At 36.8% G+C, this 14,299-nt stretch overlaps 1 protein-coding gene across 1 annotated transcript in view; it reads left to right on the top strand.

Annotated features, from left to right (window-relative positions):
• The first annotated feature begins 11,918 nt into the window (after positions 1 to 11,918).
• The window catches only part of LOC121032693 (glutamate decarboxylase 1-like), a 34,752-nt gene continuing 32,371 nt past the window's right edge, over positions 11,919 to 14,299 (top strand). The window contains 3 exon segments of the mRNA XM_040478483.1: positions 11,919 to 11,995; positions 12,213 to 12,352; positions 12,434 to 12,543. Coding sequence (XP_040334417.1) covers positions 11,919 to 11,995; positions 12,213 to 12,352; positions 12,434 to 12,543 — 327 coding nt within the window.

Genomic DNA, 14,299 nt, shown 5'->3' with positions numbered 1-14,299 from the left:
ATGTTTATTTTTGAGAGAGAGAGAGGGAGACACAGAATCCGAAGCAGGTTCCAGGCTTTGTGCTGTCAGCATAGAGCCCAACGTGGGGCTCGAACTCCTGAACTGTGGGATCATGACCTGAGCCGAAGTCGGACACTCAACCGACTGAGCCACCCAGGCGCCCCGGTTTATCACTCTTAAGAGAAGCTGCAATGGAGTCCAGTACCCTCTCTGTTAATAGCAATTATCAAGTGCTTTTTCTTATTACTATACACAAGTGCAACTCTGTGAACTCTGAAACACAAATCTGATAATGTCATTTCCATGATAAACTTCGCAATGGCTTCTTGTCTCCTATAACACTTTTCTCAAGCTTTTCCACTTGTACCAAAGGAACCAAAGCTTTTGCACAGGTACCAGAGTACCTCAGTGAGAGTAAAGGATACAATAAAGGGTATGATGAACAAAGCTCAAATGATTGTCTCAGATTGTGAAAGTACTTAAATGTTGTGTTTTGATATAAATATACCAGCAGATTTGCACCCTACACATAATATGCTTACTTTAAAGTAATATTTTATTTATAATTATGTATTATAAGGAGAAAACCTACTGTCATTTCTTTGATTATCAGCGCAGTCCCGGTGCATTTTGCCCATTAGTTTTAGAAAACTGAACTGAGAATTGACATTTTATTTTCATTTCAGTTTAAATTTTGATTCTCAGATTTCATATTGCAATGTTGCATTAATCTTTATTACCAAAATTGGGTAACATTCATGACACAGGAATGTACATGTGACATAATGCTCCTTGCAAATACCAAGATTTTACTTTATCCTCTTTTTAGCTTTGTAGCTGTTAGAAAAAAGACCTTCAAGATAATTTATAATTCTTTACCATAGCAGTTGTTTGAACTACCTTTGTAATAAAAATAAAAAGAAGGAAGGGGTGCTGGAAGAATATTGGAATGGTTCACAGAAGGAAGCATTCCAGAAAACAGGGCCACTCTCTTGCTGGGTGAAGTGGGGAGATACCAGGGCCCTGGGGCCTCGACCCAGCCAGATGCAAAGGAGTTGCCAAAGGTTGTTGGTCTTCTCATGAGAAGGAATTCAAGGACAGACATGCAGTTGAATAACAGGAGCAGGGGAAGTCTATTAAAGCAAAAAGAATACTCTCGAAGTTTGACAGTAAGTAAACCCGAGAGAGAGAGAGAGAGAGGGAGAGAGAGAGAGAGAGAGAGAGAGAGAGAGATGCACACCCTGGGAGTTGGATTTCTATCTTTTATTGACAGTTGTCAACTAGGCAGTGGAATATTCATTACTTGGGGTGACATAATGACAGAGTTTCATGATATTTCTTCCCAATTTGGTCAGGGATTTCCTGTCATGGCACCTGCCATCCTGGACCTGTCAAGTTTGATCTGGCTTATTATGGAGCGTAGCCAAGATAGGCCTTGGATTTTCCCCAATAGCTGGCCATGATTTCCTCATTGCTGACCTCTTATTAGAACCTAACTACCTGCCTCCTCTAACAACTCTAGATTCCTTCAAGAAACAGAACCAGAGGTTGGTTGGATACAGAATTTGCTTTCTCTGCCTCTTTTTTTTTTTTTTTTTTTTTTTTAATGTTGTTCTCTGATAATCAGCTTCATTCACTCTGGCTGATTCATGTGGCAGAGAACACAATTACCAGCCGTCTGGGGTCAGACACTGATATTTTAGTGAAGTAAAGAGGTCTTTAGCACCTATTTCAACTAAAAAATTCTTGGGGAAGGGCTCTGACTGTTCTAGCTCGGGTTATATGCTCAACCCTGGATGAAGGACAATAGGCATAGGGTATGTGATTGATCAGGTCTTGGGAAGTATGTTTGGTCCTCCAGGACCTGTGTGTTTGACATGAAGTGGAACAAAATATACCACCCCAAAATATCCTTCTCTGGTATACTGACCTTTTGAGGATGAGTATTTTTAAGAAAGGGCAGATCCAAGAGAAGCTCTGAAAAATGTGTGGAAATTATTTTTCTATGAGACATTTACACATATATTGGATATCTCCATTTATGAAGGTGTCTCCATCTCTCTACCAGAAAGAGGAAGGTGACTAAATCTTTTGAAACTCTTATCGATAGAGAAGGCAATGGCTTACTCTACATAACCACCATACCTTTGTGTGTTGTGCCTTCCTGACGACTTCCCATAACTGGTCTCTGCTCCCTGCACCCCCAACATTTTCTTTTGTCTTTAGCTGGGTTGGGTCATCTGGATATCTCCCATTGTATATAGGAGGTGTGCATGCTATATAGGAGGTGCATATATATAGGAGGTGTTCATTTTTCTCCTACTAATCTGTCTTTTGGTACGGGGGTCTCAGCCAAGAATCTAGAAGAGTGGAGGGGAAATTATTTTCCCTCCTCGACAGACACATCAATAAATGTCCTTTGACTAAACCAATGTAGAAATGTAAGAAACACTCACTCAGCTATGGTTTGTAGGATTAGGAGAAAACATGAGTACAGAGAAGAAATTCAGTTAGGAAGCCATTGAGATATTGTTGGCAGCTTAGAAGATGAATGAGGCAAAGATGTGATTAAAAGTTGACTCTTCTGGGGCGCCTGGGTGGCGCAGTCGGTTAAGCGTCCGACTTCAGCCAGGTCACGATCTCGCGGTCCGTGGGTTCGAGCCCTGCGTCAGGCTCTGGGCTGATGGCTCAGAGCCTGGAACCTGTTTCCGATTCTGTGTCTCCCTCTCTCTCTGTCCCTCCCCCGTTCATGCTCTGTCTCTCTCTGTCCCAAAAATAAATAAACGTTGAAAAAAAAAATTTAATTAAAAAAAAAAAAAAGTTGACTCTTCAAAGTGGAACCTTGATGTGGCAGCTGCTATAGATATCTCACCTCTCTAATAGTTCATGTCTCTGTATAACCTAATATTTAGTAATTACGGCTTAAATATAATTCAGAGGGAAGAAACAAAAGGCTATATATTTAGCATTTATCTCAAGATTTAAGAACATAGATTTTATATTTTTTCTTTTACAGCAGGAAATATTCTTTAATTCTTATTCAATAATAATACAAAATATGAAGATGGGACTCTTGATACTTGGCTTTCCCTGGGTAAAGTTTATTTCTTTGGTCCTCACACCAGGACATTTGAACTGAGCTGATAGAACTTGCTGAAGTTTAATTCACTGTAGTTAATACAAAATAACCATCTACTACATTCTCAGCTGTGCACCAGATCAAGACAGACAAAGCCCAGTCAGACACAAAGCTGAAGAAGACACAGTGCTAGGGTGGGACCCCTGGGTGCCTCAATTGGTTGAGTGTACGACTCTTGATCTCTGCTCAGGTCATGATCCCGGGTGGTGGGATTGAGCCCTGCTTCGGGCTCCACACTGAGTGTGGAGCCTGCTTAAGATTCTTTCTCCCTCTGTCCCTCTTCCCCACTCTCTCTGTCTCTCTAAAATTAAAAAAAGTAAATAAATAAAGACACAATGCTAGTTTACCTCAAGGAACTGATAATGTAGTCAGTGATGTAAAATGCATATCAATAATTATAGTGCAAGATATTTTATAAGCACTCTAAGGTAACAACACAGAATAAAACTTAAAATACTCTGTGTTAATACTGAGGAAGCAAAAGATTATTTCATCTCAAGATAGTAAGAAGGACTTAAGGGAGTCCTGTAGGAATAAGTTGGACTCAAATAATAAAGGACATTTTGGGAAGACGTGCAAAGCTGAGTTAACAATTTAACAAAGCTTAATCTCTAATTCATGCGAGGATACTTTCACAAGGAAATAAATATAGTTTGGATGTGGGCACAAGACCCTATCATCTTGGATATATAGATCACACAGGCGACTAAGTGAATGAGTGTTAATGGGTGGATAGAAATCTACCTCGCACCCTAAAAACTAGAGAGATGAGAGATAAATGTACTATCCTCTGCTCTTTCCTAGTTAATCATCATCTCTGACAGTTTTCAAGTTTTCTAATGTATAAATAAGACTCCAACTAGTACCTCATTTTCAAATGGTGTTCAATTATGTAAATCTCTACCTTCCATCTTTGCTTTCATTAGCATAGCAGGGCCCAGTGATTATAATGAGAGAGCAATTTTTTTCAACTATTCAAATGTCATTTATTTAAAGAGCAAAAATTTTGCATAATGAACCTTCTACAAAGGATCAAATAGATCAATAATTCAGGTAATGTTTATGAGTTTATTCCTTTGTTTTGCAAGCCTTGCTTCTCAGTAGGTAAATTAATATGCAAATTAAATATGCATGAGCCAATCTGTGTTATTGGTTTATTTTGTGATATCCAGATGTTATTTTTTCCTTCTCTGTATTCAGTAATGATCACTTGAGATTCAAATGCAAACCCTAGGTGCAGTCGTCACACCTATACATCATTAAAAATGAATAATAAGGTGCCATATGTGAAAGCATTAAACTTACTGCTTCCTTTTAAATAAGACCAAACCATTAGCAATCTTATTTTCTACTTCAGAATAATTTTGTCTCCACAGCATTAAAGCTCACGAGGTCAGCATTTTATAATGCAGTAGCTCTAAACCTTTTTGGTCTGAGAATCTCTTTATATGCCTAAGAATTATTGAAAACCTCAAAGAAACCTCAAAGAATTTGTGTTATCTGGGGTCTAACCAATAATTTTAGCTGTATTATACATATTATAAATTAAAATGGGTAAAGTTTTAAATATTTATCAATTTATTTTAAAATAACAGTTACATTGGGATGTCTGGGTGGCTCAGTTGGTTAAGTGTCTGACTCCTGGTTTTGGCTCAAGATCTCACAGTTCTGTGAGTCGAGTCCTGCATTGAGCTCCGCACTCATGGTGCGGGCCTGCTTGGATTCTCTCTCTCTCCCTCTCTCTGCCCACCTTCCTCAAATAAATAAATAAACTTCAAAAATAAAATAAAATTGTATAACATATAGTCATATATTATATTAACAATCACATATATTAACATTGATAACATCATTTTATAAAAACAATCCTGTTTTCCAAAACCAAAATAAAAATAGTGCCACCATTCACTTGTCAACCCACCAGACTGGCTTCTGGTCTCATATTTCTTTTTTTCTTCTTTAATTTTTTTAGTGTTTATTTATTTTTGAGCAGGGAGAGGGGCAGAGAGAGAGGGAGACACAGAAAGCAGGCTGCAGGCTCCGAGCTGTCAGCACAGAGCCCGACATGGGGCTCGAACTCATGGACGGTGAGATCATGACCTGAGCTGAACCAACTAAGCCACCCAGGTGCCCCTCTGGTCTTATATTTCATTGCAACTTGTTTTGGCAAGGACAACCAATATTCTCTCTACTGCCAAATCCAACAGGCATTCCTTGCCCTTACAGTCTTACATGATTGGTTTTGGTTTTCTCTATATTTGCTTTAAACAATGAATTTTTTTTTAGAAAAAAAAAAAACTTAAAAAGAAGAAAACTACCTTTACTCACATGTTTATCATTTCTAACACTCTTCATTCTTTTGCATAGAGCCAAGTTTTTAAAAAAAAAATCTTTTTATCATGTATATATAACCTGAAGAACATCCTTAATGTATCTTGCAGGACTATCAACAAATCCCCCTTTGTTTGTGATGGAGAAAGTGACATACAATTCTAGGTTTTAGTGCCTGCTTGTTTTCTTTCCGTACTTTAAAGAAACCTTTTCAAAAAAAAATAAATAAAATTAAATAAATAAGAAGTCTTTTCATTGCTTTCTGACTTACACGATTTTCTGATGAGAAGTCTAGTCGTTATTAACATCAGTCCCCTGTACATAACGAATCTTTACTTGGCTGTTGTAAATGTTTTAAATAACTGCTTTTAACAATTTGATATATGTTTTCTGGCATGGTTTTCTTTCTGTTTGTTCACCTTGGGGTTTGTTGAGCATTCTGGGATCTGTGGGTTTATAATGTTCATCGAATTTGGAATTTTTATAGCCATTATCTCTTCAAATATTTTCCTGTATCTCTTCTTTCTGGAACTCCAGTTAAGGATATGTTAAATTGCAATATTTTGCTGCACATATCATTAGAATTTAGGTCATCTTTTCTTCAGCATTTTTTTATCCTTTTGATTCAGCTTGGATAGTTTTTATTGCCCTTTCCTCAAATTCATTAGTCTCGTCTTTTTTTTCCTATAAGCTCTAATATTCTATTAGGCTGAGCTAGTGAACTTTTTATTCCAGATATTTTAGTTTTTCAGCCCTAGAAGTTCTATTTAACTTAGTTTCATTATTTCCATTTAGCTTTTTGTTATGTGCATGTCTTCTTTAAATTCTTGAATGTATTTGTAGCAGATAGGTTTTAAAGCCCTTACCTGCTAATTTCATTATCTCTGTCATTTCTGGTTCTACTTGCTGATTTTTTTTTTTTCTAGGTTGCAAGTCACATTTTTTTAATACTTCTTTGTATATTTTGTCATTTTTATTGAATGCTGGACATTGTGCATTTTTTATTTTGAATATAGATGTCATCCTTCAAAGAGTGTCAAGTTTTGGGAAGTAGTTAACCTACCTGTGGGTCAGAGTTACTTTCAAGTCTTGTTTTTAAGCATTGTTAGGTCTCGAGTAGCCTCTTATTCTGGGGTTATTTTTTAAACTTTTTTTTTTTTTCAACGTTTATTTATTTTTGGGGCAGAGAGAGACAGAGCATGAACGGGGGAGGGGCAGAGAGAGAGAGGGAGACACAGAATCGGAAACAGGCTCCAGGCTCTGAGCCATCAGCCCAGAGCCCGACGCGGGGCTCGAACTCCCGGACCGCGAGATCGTGACCTGGCTGAAGTCGGACGCTTAACCGACTGCACCACCCAGGCACCCCTGGGGCTATTTTTTAAAGTAAGTAAGTCATACTCTGTCCAATCTAATAGGCAACAATTTTATAATTTTAATGATTAAAATACTGATAATGTATTATCAATTAATTTGTCAATTATTAAAATTTAAAGAATGTATTAAAGGCACATTTATGTGTCATTCCTTGATTTCTTTTGAGATTGACAAGTTTTTTTTTTCATCTGCCTAATGTCCATTTTTAATTTTTTCCTTTTGTTTCTTGTTTGCAATCTTCATCACATCTTCATTTCCAACTTTGGTGATTTGACCTGGCTGGGAGGGACGGATTGATTCCAGGTCATATAACCTGATAAATACTGATAACCCTCAGTTCCTAAAAATACCGAAAAATTAATTGCTTTAATTATCAATTGTTCTATATATTTTTCATTCAGTTACTGGATTCAGTTGTCTCTAAATCACAATTATTTGTAATGAAGTAGATACTATTTAGCTGTTTTTTGGTTTACATCATTGGGATAACTTGAGATTTGCCTTGATTTTCCAAGACTCCTGTGAGTCAATTAGCACAGATGTTATTTATAGATCTGGTTCAAGCTAGGTTGTACTAAAACCTGTGAAATTCAACTTGGAATTATTTGTCCCTATTAAGTCCATATCCTAACGGCATTCTTCATAATGCAGGCTTTGAGAAAACGTGGGAAATTTTGAGGAAAAAAATACAAATTACATGTATCAACAAATAGAATGTAGAGATACAAATGGCAATTCATTCCCTCAATGTAGAGAGACATTTAGAAATGCCTCAACTAAGGCAGATAATTGAAAGAATTAACGTTGAAAGCAAAGAATGAATACTGCTTTACATATTAATATTTTACATTCAGGGAAAAACATACATTACCTGAAAACAATTTCAGATTCTGATAACAACACAAGGTCTATTTAGAAAGCCACCAGGTGGAAAGGAATAGTATGTTATGTTGTTTTAGAGAAATGAAGAGATTAAGGTTGGAAGATCTAATTTTTGGCCTGGGGCCAAAACTCTGCTGTGACAGTTGCTGGTTGTACTTTTTGGGCAAACCCTTTTAAGTTTTCCATAGGTTTCTACGCTGTGGATATTTTGCTAGAATTATACGTCTGTCTAAAGCAAATGGTGATTTGCAAAAACTAAACAAAACTCTTTTTTTTCAACTTTAAAGGTACGCTAATAAAAGAAAGCTATCCTGTAGTCTAGACACAATAACTACAAAGGAAAATGTGTGGTTTCAAGTATGTTCTGTGATTTTTATCGTTTCTCCTTTCAATGTGTACAAACAAGAAGTTTGCAAGTGCTTGTGGGAAAATTAAGCTGAAATGGGAGATCAAAGAATCACATGAATGTAAAGACCAGATAATGCATGAGTGATTTTCTCTCTATACTTTGTGTATTTAGAATATCATGCTTCCTGGTATTGTCAGAAACAATTTCCCAAAGATGAAAAGAAATTTTCCCAGAAGAGAGCAGTGACTTATGAAAACACATGAAGTTAAACCTGTCAAAGTAAACACATATCAATATGTCTCCGGGTGTTCATCGAGTTATCATGTCTTTGTGTTCTGCGGCTTTAGCTATTTACTGTATCTTCAAATTTATCTCTACTTTTGAACCCATATAAACCAGAAATTGTGTGGAAAGAAAGGCTAATACATATGATCTAGGTGAAAGTAACAAATTAATCCTTCTTTGGATTTTTATAAATGTGTAAATAATTGAATGATATTAAGCACTGTGGAGGCATATAAGGAATTGAATGCTACTTTTTCTCATCTTCAAAGTTTACACAGTCTAAGAACTAGAGTATCCACATAGGTAAAGTTAAAAAAATAATAAAACACCAGATAACAATTGTCACAGTCTTCTATGTTTTACATGTTGAAATTCCAAACATTTTTTATATCATCATCCAAATATATTTTTTTCAATTTTAGTAGTTAATAAATGCATAAATGTGGGCAAGGCATGTAACTTTTTGTGCTTCCGTTTCCTTATCTGAAAAATAGTGCTACAGTATCTGCACATGACCTAGATTGTTAATTCTCCCCAACATCCATCTCATCTTTGTTTTCGTAATGGTCAACGTCCTATTCTCTGCTCACCTCTTTCCTGCCTTATGTACAAAGTGCTAACAAGGAAGATGTCCATCCAGCAGGAGACTATAATTTCTACCCTAACTTCCATCTTTATGTGGCCATGGCAGCTCTCTGGTCACATGACTAAGTTCTGACCAATAGGACCTACACAAATTCTACATTGCACCTCAAGTGACAGTCTAATTTCTCTTACTTCCCTTCTCCAATCCCTTGGTGTAGAATTCAGATACAGTGCTAGCAAGCTAACTTTGTGGATGAAAAGTGGGCAAAAGCAATAATTTTCCCCTGTGCTGTCCAGTTAAGTGGCAACCAGCCACAGGTGGCTGTTCAGCACTTAAAATGTGATCGAAGAAATGAATTTTTAATTTTGTTTGGCCTTGATTAAATTTAAAAATTGATACTCTAGTTATTGAAGAACTTTTAAGTATGTTTGAAAACATACATAAATTAATCTACCGTTTTCAGCTGAAACTTCCATGAAATCTAAGAATAGACCAAGTATTTCCCAATTAACATGTAATTAAAACACCCATTTAACATCTAATTGAGATTTGATGCATGTTTGAATTATAGTATTTTGGATATAATAGGTTAAACTGAATGAATTTTTAAAGTTAATTTCACCTGTTTTCTTTTTGTTTTTTAAAACTATGATTAACAGAAAATTAAAAATTATACATGTGCCTCACATATGTTTCTATGAGAGAGCACTGATCTAGGCAATGGAAAAACCGCAAGATAGAAGGAAGTCAGGTCTTTGGACAACTTCATGGACAGGGTAAAACAATAGCTCTGAGCCATTTACCCATTTGGACTCTAGCAATAAATCTTCTAATTGGCTTAAGTTACTACTATTTTGGTTTCTATGAAAGCAGCCATATACTGTGTTAATTAATAAACTACTTCATAGAGTTTGGGGAGGATTAAATGAGCTAATCCTCATTAGAGGCTTAGAACAGATCATGCCACATGTTAAAGGTTCAATGCCTATAAATTATTACCGTTATTATATCTCTCAATTTCAATGAAATTTTCCACCCCCTTATAACTCTATATCATTTTATGTATTTATACAATATAGTGCCATCATCATTCAAATTCATGCATTTAAATTAGAATTCATGTTGAAAAATTTGTCAGAAGGCATATGCTTCTGTTCTATAATCTGTTCATCTCAAAGATGATAAATAGCTCTTACTCAAAGTTTTACTAATATACTTAATAGTTCAACCACCAACCCGTCACCATTGTTTCTACAACCATAAGGAAGCACAGTCATGTCACAGTACATCTCAAACCATTCTCTGGTTTTCTATTGCTCTAAGGATAAGCACTAAACACATTCATGTGCCCTTCCCACCTCCCCCAGGATTACTTCTCCCTGTTCATTTTTTGGGCCGTCCCATACTCTGGTTTTCTCTTATTTCTTCAGTTGGCATCTCAACATCTTGTGCATTTGTTTGACGCTTCCTTGAGTGTGTTCTCTTCCCTCATCACCTAGTTACATGATACTTACCCTTCATATTTCAGCTCACATATCATCCTCTTTAGAGAGTCTTAGATGGCCTTCTAAGTCTTCTGCTAAATATTCAGAGAGCACCTTGGTGGCACCTTCCTGTACCACCCTGTCCCATGCCTCTTCTAGAATCTATGATTATAATCTTTACCATAAATGTAGCACTTTTCCCATTATTAAAATATGATACTGTTTTCTGTCCATTACCCACTTTTCTCTTAAGTTGTAACTTCCTTAAGGGCAATACTGAATGTACATTTTGTATTTCCCCTCCCACATCAAGATGGAGCTTTTTAATTATTATTATTATTATTATTATTATTTTAAATATAAGCTCTATGCCCAATGTAGGGCTTGAACGCATGACTCTGAGATCAAGAGTCGCTTGCTCCACCCACTGAGCCAGCCAGGTTCCCCAAGATAAAACTCCTAATAAACACATTAAACTGCCAAATAAACTATACAAAGTTGACCAATATTTGGTGTGATGATTCAGATAAAAATAAAGATCACTTCAGCTCAATGGTGGAGATAAGAAAATATATGTTTTTAGTGTTTATTTGTTTATTGAGAGAGAGAGAGAGAGGGAGGGAGCATATGCACAAGCAGGGGAGGGGCAGAGAGAAAGGGAGAGAGTCCCAAGCAGGCTCTGTGCTGTCCATGGATTTAAAGGCAGGGCTCGATCCCATGAACCATGAGATCATGACCTGAGCCGAAATCAAGAGTCAGATGTTTAACCAACTGAGGCACCAGGTGCCCCAAGAAAATATTTATGGAGCTACTAAGATGTGAGTTGGACTTGCTAAGATAGAATTCAGGATAGGGGTTAAGAGAGTGGATCTAGAACAAGAGTGGCTGGGATTGAATCCCGGCTCTGCCAGTTAGCTGTGTGATTCTTGGCAAATAATGTGACTTATCGGTGCTTTAGGTTCTTCATCTGTAAAATGGAGAAAGGAAAGAGCAGCGGTATCTTACAAGGTTTCAGGGAGAATTAGATGAGTCCATACAAACTTAGCTTAGAAGAGAGCTTAGAAGAGCGTATCAAGTACATACTAAGTACTTGATAAATATGTGTTAAATGTGACCTTTGGATTAGAAGAAAGGGAGAAGGAAGGCATTTAAAACAGGTGACAGTTCACAAACTATAACACAGGGGCTTAAGAAAAGAGACTGACCTTCCTTTTGAGGTGCAGACAATTTCTGTAAATGAGTAGTAGGAGGTAAGGCAAAGAAAGGGTCAATGAAGGACTTGATAATATAATGGTTGGGAGGTCAGTGCACATTTCTGATCAGAGCAGTGGCATTCTTAAAATTGTTTCGTGTTTGTTTTTGCCTGTCAGCATTGCCAGAGAAAAGAGACATAAATAATTGTTGGAAGCACTTAAGAGGCCTTATCTCTTTTGATATCTTAAAGCCATGAGTAGGTATTAGTACGATGCCCACTTTATTGACGGTGAAATGGAAGCAAGGAGAGGCGTGAAACAGAGCAAGACAATAATAACGTCAAAATCACAGGACTTCTATGAGGATTCAACGTATGAAAAATATTTAGCTCCATACAAAATACGGCAAGGGTCTGGTGAAAGAAATCTATAGGCTTTAATATCAGGATTGCTGTCAGTCAGAAGAGGGGAGTATCGCCTCCTTTTCCTCCTTTTAGCCCTGTATCATGTCGTGTAATATAAGAAAGCTTTCACATGCTTTGTCAAGAAAAATTGTGAGTTTTAATTTCAATGCGCCTGTGTTGTACAGACATATAAAATTAGTGGGAGGTGAAACAAACAACAACATGAATTTCCCATGTTGGGGAGGGCCAGTTCTATGCTCCTATGCTCAGCAGATCTATAAACGAAGACCTAATTGCCAACAGCGAGGACATCAAAGGAAGAAAAGTGAGTGATAGCTAGAGAGCACTTCATGGCTCGAAACCCATTTCCTCAGAACAGGGATTGTTTGAGTCTTTTTGAACATAGCGTACTGGTGGTTATTACGTGCCAGAGAGGACGGAGGAGGTGGCGAACTTCGGCGGGTGACCTTGGACTATGAGGGCTGTCTCACGGTGCAACCCCTGGGGCGAGCGTGGGTGGGTTTATTGACAGAGATGAGTGCCAGTTCAGGAGTCATGAGAAGGGTTCGTCCTTTACAAGATGATGCGACAGTCTTCCTTAGTGGATGTCGCAACCCTATTAGAGCCAAGAAACTCTGCAGATGGTTGAAAGAAATGGAAGAACAGCTCCTTGGGATTTACTTATTTTTTTATTTTCCCATTTCTATGCCACCTCTACAATCATCAGTTGATTCCTCTGGAAAGCAATGAAAGGAGGAAATGGTTTTCAAATCATCACCCTTCTATATTCTTGTTTGTTACAGCCTCTAAGTGAACTTCTTAATGAGGGAAAAGTTACAATAACTGGTTCAAGTTGGATTGGAAGTTGTGAATGGCTTTTGATAAGCCTCAGTGTTTGTTTCTATTATTAGAATAAATTAAGTGTTACTACTCTTTTTATAAATTGTACCCAAATGCCTAGGATAGAAACCAAGGTATGCCAGGTGATTTTCTTATGTGAATCATCAGTGTTTTCCTGCTTTTTCCTTAACATGCTCAAACTTGCTTAACAATGAAAAATAATGTTGACCAGCACATTATTCAAGAGCTGTAAATCCCACGGGATAATTGAACATTTGATAAATTCTGGAGGAAATGTGTTCTTGGAAATGGGGCTCAGAAGTGATGATCATTACGTATTTTTGGATTGTTTAAAATGTTAAAAGTTTTGGGGGGACCTGGTGGCTCAGTCAGTTAAATGCTGACTTCAGCTCAGGTCATGATCTCGTGGTTCATGAGTTCAAGCCCCACAACAGGCTCTGTGCTGACAGCTCAGAGCCTGGAGCCTGCTTCAGATTCTGTGTCTCCCTCTCTCTCTGCCCCTCCCTTGCTCACTCTTTCTCTCTCTCTCTGAAAAATAAACATTAAAAAAGTTTTTTTTAATGAAATACAATGTTAACATTTTCAATCCAAAGGCAAAAAAGTAATACCTGTGTTAAAAGGGTGTGAATTGTATCATTAATATGACCATGCGTATTTTTCATTTTCTACCCTGTAATGTGGAGTACCTAATACTTTACCCTGAAGATAAAAGTTGTAATTGTCAAAAGGGAAGTTGAAACCCATTCCTTTTATGACATGAAATCATACTTTAAAAAAGCCACAATGTTTAAACACAAATACACAACCATCATCTTTCATTTAATTCTCTAAACGAAAAAGAGCATTGTATCCCTGCCCTTTTTACAAATAATGAAATTGCCTCAGATTTCTGTGCCACCAATAAAAAGACTTTAAAAGAGTCTATATTATAAATTACAGCAGCTACACAACTTTAATGGTCAAGTTCGTCTCCATCACCTAAAAGCACCCTCTGGCTCCACATGCTCTTTTAAAGCAGACACTATTTTTTTTCAAACAACATGGAGTGTGGAGATACCCTGGCAAGTAAGTTAAAATTTTGTGACAAGAAATGGGGATTCAACGGGAATTATTATTAACTGAAAGAGTGGGATTGCACCAAAAAGTGCAGACTGTCAAACAAGTCTTACTTATCTTATATGATTATTAATCATGCATATTAATCATATACACGTATTTTGACAAAAATACATTAGCAATCTTTGTCTTACTTAAATATTTAAAACATTTTGTTTTGTTGAAATTTTGTTATTTTTTGTTATTAAATACAAATTTAACCGAGTTTTAGGTTGTAGATTCAATGTGTGTTGAGCTATTAATGGAGTCTAATTCTTATGTCAAATCTTTTGGTTTTTACATAGTTTCTTTATAA

Source organism: Herpailurus yagouaroundi, unplaced genomic scaffold, assembly GCF_014898765.1.
Source record: "Herpailurus yagouaroundi ecotype Mexico unplaced genomic scaffold, PumYag 142, whole genome shotgun sequence".
Classification (NCBI taxonomy): domain Eukaryota; kingdom Metazoa; phylum Chordata; class Mammalia; order Carnivora; family Felidae; genus Herpailurus; species Herpailurus yagouaroundi.
This window is presented reverse-complemented; position numbering and strand designations above follow the sequence as displayed.